At 36.3% G+C, this 7,013-nt stretch overlaps 1 protein-coding gene across 6 annotated transcripts in view; it reads right to left on the minus strand.

The window, feature by feature from the left end:
• The window catches only part of hdac7a (histone deacetylase 7a), a 105,414-nt gene that overhangs the window by 49,628 nt on the left and 48,773 nt on the right, over positions 1–7,013 (minus strand). For all 6 annotated transcript variants that reach the window (XM_016507610.1, XM_016507611.1, XM_016507609.1 and 3 more), the window contains 2 exons: positions 2,823–3,001; positions 1,739–1,826 (listed from right to left, as the gene is read on the minus strand). In XM_016507610.1, coding sequence (XP_016363096.1) covers positions 1,739–1,826; positions 2,823–3,001 — 267 coding nt within the window. The remainder of the gene's footprint in view (positions 1–1,738; positions 1,827–2,822; positions 3,002–7,013) is intronic.

Genomic DNA, 7,013 nt, shown 5'->3' on the forward strand with positions numbered 1-7,013 from the left:
ATTTGACCTATAATTCCTGATAAAGCAGCGTTTATGAGCGCGGAGCTGCTTTGTGTACAGCCGTTACCGAGGAAACTGCAATATTTCAGCGCTCCTAAAGCACCACCTCGTGGCAGAGAATGAATTTGCATTTCCAATAAGCCTTTCTTGCTGGTTATGGTCAAATCAATTTAGCAGCAAACACATGGAGTTGTAAATGAGAAAGAAGTTAATGTGCCTTCTAAAAATCTAAACAATTAATACAGTAATATTCATACGTTTTAAATTGACAATTTATATGCTTGACTTTTCATAAAAATGGTCTAAAGGCTGAAATGCTGTTGTATGAGATTTTGTTTTTGTGAAAACCTGTATCTGAACTCTAAATCATGCTTTTTACAGTCATTTTTATTTTATTTGTGCAGGTCTTAAAAAGTCTTAAATATGAGCTTAAATATCCTGCAGATACCCTGGTCCGGTAAAAACCGTCAATTCATATTTTTAGATAGGCCTATATGATTGTCTGGTAATTGTAAAATTAATTAATTGTAAAAGTATCTATCTATCTATCTATCTATCTATCTATCCATCTATCTATCTATCTATCTATCTATGTTTTGGACATGGCACCAAGGGTTTTTTTTTTGTTATATATCATAGAGATTTCATGGTAATCTTTAAGTAACTTGGAGTAACAGGTGAATACATGTAGATAACTGTTATTCAGTGCCATGAGCTACATCAAAGTACTATGGTATTACCATCCATCCATTCACGCATGTCTACAAAAAGTATGGCACGATCTGTAATTGCTGTAACTGGCAGGCCACTAGCGTCTGTGAGACAGTAAATACCATTTATAGAACAACAGGGTTCCCATGTTCAGTGTAGACTCCTCCCATATGTTTTCAACCACAAAGTTTTGTTTTTACTCTCAGAGCTACAGTATCTCACAGAAGTGAGTACACCCCTCACATTTTTGTAAATATTTTATTATATCTTTTCATGTGACAACACTGAAGAAATGACACTTTGCTACAATGTAAAGTAGTGAGTGTACAGCTTGTATAACACTGTAAATTTGCTGTCCCCTCAAAAAGCGGTTTAGACATTAATGGCTGTGTGTTGAGTTATTTTGAGGGGACAGCAAATTTACACTGTTATACAAGCTGTACACTCACTACTTTACATTGTAGCAAAGTGTCATTTCTTCAGTGTTGTCACATGAAAAGATATAATAAAATATTTGTAAAAATGTGAGGGGTGTACTCACTTCTGTGAGATACTGTATTTCCTGAGGCAGCCGTGGCCCTGTTTCAGTTGAACTACTATTAAAGAGGGCACTGGCACAATTTAAAACCCTTTATCTCAGTCGCTTTAGCACATTTCATTTTCTCAACCTCCACAACACAACCTACTTGTGCACTACACCGGTTGTACTCTTCTTAGTTGAAAAAGTGTGACAAACTAAAATGACAAATCTCTTTCTTGGGGCTAAAGTTGCATATTAGTGACATTTGAGTGATCAATCATCCAAGTGCTTCATTTGAAAGTTATCTCATTCATGAAATGGCAAAAAAAAAAAAATGGGAAAACCAGAATCCCATTTCTGTCACGCTAATCAAAGTAACACTAATCTAGCATAATATGTTTGGTGACTAGGCGTTGACATTCTTTTAGACATTCACTCCATATTTGTTAAGTAAGTACATAGTAAGTCTCTGAACAGCAGTTATTTAAGGGTTATTGTGTCACTCACTCTGTTGACTCTTGTCCTTGTTTTTAAGTTGCTGTAGCTGTAGTTTCGCTAGTTCCTGGTCTCGTAGATGCTGCTCCATATTATAAGGCTACAAAAAGAGGAGTCGTCAGTCATAATCGGCTTATCATGTACATTAAGTGCATTAAGTAAATACACACGCATATTGGGTCTCATGCAACAAATTTGGGTAGTTAATCTATTTGTTCATGAAATGTCTATTTACATACAAATAATGTCAGGTATGATTTATATAGACATTCATCATTTTCTGTTTTCTGAAAAGGTGCAAGACATCATTGACATCATTTACAAAGCATTGCATTCTGTTTTAACTGTCATATGCATATAAAAAAGACATAAACATCTTCGACAGTACTTGCATACACTACTGTTCAAAAGTTTGGGGTCGTTAAGAATTTTTTTGACATGCATTTATATGAAACTGCATTTTTTTGTAACATTATAAATGTCTTTACTGTCGCTTTTGATACATTTAATGCACCACTGTATACAGGTGTAACCAGTTAGCAGAAAAGAATCGGACTTCCCCGTTTGCAGGAGGCTCTGGATTACAGGTATTAATGTTGTAAATAATGTTCAGTTCCTTGCACAGACTGATCGTCATTTTGTATTGCAGTGGTATGACAGGTATGAGATCTAGGGCTGGACAATAATTCAATATCAATATGTATCGCGATATAATCTTTTTCAATAACGGTGATATGATTTTTAAACACATTTATGATATTTTGATATACATTACCAGTTTCCCATACATTGATTTATTTGTGCCGTTTGACTTCGCTGAATAAACATGAGCACTGCACGTTTCAAAATCATAACACGGCGCGGGTGTTTTATATGAATGTATCTCTGAAGGGAACCGACTGTCTTCAGAAAAGTTTCGATGGCATTTTCATTTGATCTGATAAAGTAGCGTTCGTGAGCGGAGCTGCTTTGATTACAGCCATTACTGGAGAAACCGCTAGTTCTATCACTCTATATCGTGATATCAATTTTGGCCATATCGTCCAGCCCTAATGAGATCAGTGTGATATTTCAGAATGATGTGTGTCACATGTACCTGTATGCGCTGCAGCTGCTGGTGGCTGTACTGGGAACAGTGCTGTGGATTGAAGGGGCCGATCAGCAGAGGGGGGTGCAGAGGGGACAGGAAGGCCGTGTCCGAACCCGGACGCACCAGACGCTCACCTACACGCAGGTCCATGGGGGCGGGGCCCGTGGGAGACGACACAGAGTCTTCTGGATGGACAGAGACACAAGGACATTTATTATTAGAATGATTTACAAGTGATTAACATGAGGTAAGACCTTCAGAAATAGGAGAATCAAAAATATGAAACTACACTGCCATTCAAAAATAATAATTCGAAAATACAGTAAAAACATTGTGAAATATTATTACAATTTAAAATAACTGTTTTCGGTTTAAATATATTTTAAATTTAATTTATTGCTGTGATGCAAAGCTGAATTTTCAGCATCATTACTCCAGTCTTCAGTGTCACATGATCCTCCAGAAATCATTCTGATATACTTATTTGCTGCTCAAGAAACATTTCTGATTATTATCAATACTGAAAACAGTTGAGCTGACACATATTTTGTGGAAATCGTGATACTTTTATTCATGATTCTTTAAAAAAAACAGCATTTATCTGAAATAGAATTTTTGTAATATTATAAATGTCTTTACTGTCACTTTCTTGTCATTATTTGCATTGTGACATTATTTTTATTTTATAAAAATTTTTATTTATTTATGTATTTCTACAAAACTAAAAAACATTTTATTTTTTAGTTTTGTATACTTTTTTATATAAGTGTCTTGCGATTTAATGTAATTCTCACTACATTTTATTTGTATTTATGCTTTTGTGTCATCAATGCAAAGCATAATGATGTACTACAGATACACATATAATAGAATAAATAATAGAATAGAAATTTGGGGTTCACATTGTAAATGATCATAAAAATAATGTCCCACAATGCAAAAAATATTAATACATTTATCAAAATACCATTATAGTTACTGAGATTGTGATATCTTCCCCATGTGACGACTAGCCCCGGTCACCCTACATTATTTTGATTGAATAATTCATGCTGCTTAAAGGCCAAGTCATTTCCATTGGTGGAGAAAGTAGAAGAAAGCAGGTGAATATACAGAATGGAGAGAGAGGGAGAGATGTGTGTATCAGCGCCAGCACATGCTCCAGCAGCGTTTCCCTTACAGCACATTCCGCAGTGATATAAAGTCGGCCTGATTTCCATAACTTTTGCATGCTGCTTTAAGAATATTTGCATGGAAGCAGTGACTCAATGGGACGGACTGCCTCACCCTCACACAGAGTAGACAGGAAAATCACAAAGCCGCCGTGTGCAAGTATGTCGGTGCATATCTGGGATCATGCTGGCTCGCTGCCCAGGTAAAACCAGAGCGCTTGACAGATTTCTCATCCGAGGAGTTAAAAGAGCACTTCAGCCATTGAGTTTTCAGTATTTCCCAACTTTTTCGCACTTATTTCCAACAAAGACTCCCAAAAATAGCTGTGTTTCCAGCACTCACAAGATCTAGTGCTTCAGAAATTGTGACTCATGCCCTTTTGATGCCCCAAAGCACACTTACTATTGTATTCCTGTGAATTGTGACGTTTTTCTGACACAAAAGTCACCGAACAAAAAGGCTTTCTACAGCAGACCAATCAGCAGCGGCGAAAATGACTCATGAATGACTTCAACCGGTGAAGAACAATATGTACCTCTGAGCTGGTGTGTTATGCAAGAGGAAGAAACGGAGAAACAGAATAAGAAATGAGAATCAAAAGAGGCCTAATAATCAGAAATGTTTCTAGAGCAGCAAATCAGCATATTAGAATGATTTCTGAAGGATTATGTGACACTGAAGACTGGAGTAATGATGCTTTGCATCACTGGAATAAATCAGGTTTTAAAGTATTAAGGGTTATTTTCAATAGAAAACTGTTTACATTGTAATAATATTTCACAATATTCAGTTTTTATCACTGTGTTATTAATTAAAATAATGCGGCATTGGTGAGCATGAGAGACTTCTTATTAGACTTCTTCATTATACACATAGTATTAACATTATATACAACATTTATTTTAAATATATTTCTAATATAATAATTAGGGCTGTCATCGTTAACGCGTTAACGCATGCGATTAATTTTACAATCCTTAACGCGTTAAAATAATTTAATGCAATTAACGCAAAATTACTGAAGCACAATTTCTATTCTAACCCTTTAACCCAATTTTGCTTCTCTGCTTGCGATCAGATCATTTTAAGCCGCTAAACTCCGGGAAAGTTTTCAGTCCAATGATCCAGTAAGCGAATGCATTCAAATAATCCGTCCAAAACAGCGCTAATATAAAGGAAACCAGGCTGATTACATCAGAGATTGCAGAGAGAACAGAGATTCGCGTTGTGTTTTCAGTGAATTATTCATTCCAGTGTTTCGCTTTAAAACACGAGCTCTGTCATATTCTGTGATTGTCTCTGAATAGCGCGAGCCCTCACATGTCACACGCGCTGTGTGAAGTACAGACTGAACGGATGTACTGTAGTAGATATATGCAGTCAGCAGGCGGTTGGTTTAGGCTTTTTTTGCCATCTCCATGTGGTCATGTTCGGTATCGCAACTTGACTTCTCTAAAATGTAAAAAAGCTCTTTGCTGTTGCACTGTACATACTATAAAATTAGATTTCTTTTTCTTTCATATGTGCTTATATGGGCTCCTTATATCATTTGGTTCTTTGGTGTCCTTTTGGAGTTTCTAAGTGTCCTTTTTTGGAAAGACATCTAAATTTATCTTGAAAAAAGCTTGCAGAAAATACAGATTTTTGAGAATCACCCTTCAATCTTTTGGTTTACTTTGCTGGATATAGCAAATGAAGACAAAATAAACATTTGAGACAAGATAAATGGTCTATGCTTAATTTAACATGAAGTGTGCGATTAATCACGATTAATCACAGAAAAAGGATGTGATTAATTAGATAAAAAATTGTAATCAATTGACAGCCCTAATAATAATATTGTCATATTACTGTTTTTACTGTATTTTTTTTAATAAAAAATGCAGCCTTGGTGAGCATACGAGCATAAGTAATATTATCAAAAGAGGCAACATGATGTGGCATTTGAAGAATAAGATTAAATCTGCATGGGAGCGGCAAGAGAATGGCCAGAAGTGACCCGCTGGAGTTGTTTACACATCAAAGGATGTCCTGACACGTTCTGACACAGTCCAGGATCTCCTCAGCCCCATTTTAGGATCTTGAAATGGAGAGGAGGAACATCCTGGCACCGCAGCCCTGGATGCCAAACGTGTTTTGGGTTCTTGCTTCCCTGAGCTCTCAACATCCAGCATATTCCCACCCAGATGTATACACGATCCGCAGCGCTCCACTGTATTCCAGGAAATAACACGACTCCCACATTTCTTTTTCCTCAGCATTCCCTTCCTGATAACACAACATGTACTATATTCCGCCCCGGATTATTCCAGCTTTCAGCATTGCATGGCATTTCCAGAAATGACCTGTTGGTCCAGGCTTGACAGCTTCAGGAAAGGAACTCAAACTCCCAGAGAAAAATGAGACAGAATTGAGCAATATGGTGTTTTCCGACCTTTGGAGAGCTACGGATATGAATATTCTTGAAAAAAAGTCTTATACTACTATCGTGGTACTCTTTGAAGCACTATATAAATATGAAGTATGGTAATCATTCATTACCAAATACATCTATAATACCTGTTACGGTAATTTATAGTACAATAAATAAATGTAACATAAATAATTCATGAATAAATGTGTGTGTACTGAGGCAAGCATGTGTGTGTTTGTAGCTCTGAGCCAACTCAATAGAAACAGGCCAACAAATACACTAATAAAAGTGACAGACAAGCAGATGTGCAGTGGAATGCACACAGGCGTGCGTGTGCGTGTGTGTGACAGGACATCTTCCTTCAAAGCTGTGAGACTGAGTGTCTGCAGGAAAATATGTGTAAGTATGAATCTGCTTCTAAGGGAATTGTGAGTTGGTGAATAGAAGCGTGTGAGACCAACTGCGAACTAAACTGGTTGTTGAATGGGAGAAATTACTTTTTTTAATTTAATCTTCATGAACAAACACTTGAGTTTCAAAATACACTATCATTCAAAAGTATGAGGTCAGCAAGCTTAAATTTTTTTTTTTTTTTTTATATTTTTTTTCAT

The sequence above is a fragment of the Sinocyclocheilus anshuiensis genome, unplaced genomic scaffold (genome assembly GCF_001515605.1).
Source record: "Sinocyclocheilus anshuiensis isolate Anshui unplaced genomic scaffold, SAMN03320099.WGS_v1.1 scaffold2232, whole genome shotgun sequence".
NCBI classification, from domain to species: Eukaryota; Metazoa; Chordata; class Actinopteri; order Cypriniformes; family Cyprinidae; genus Sinocyclocheilus; species Sinocyclocheilus anshuiensis.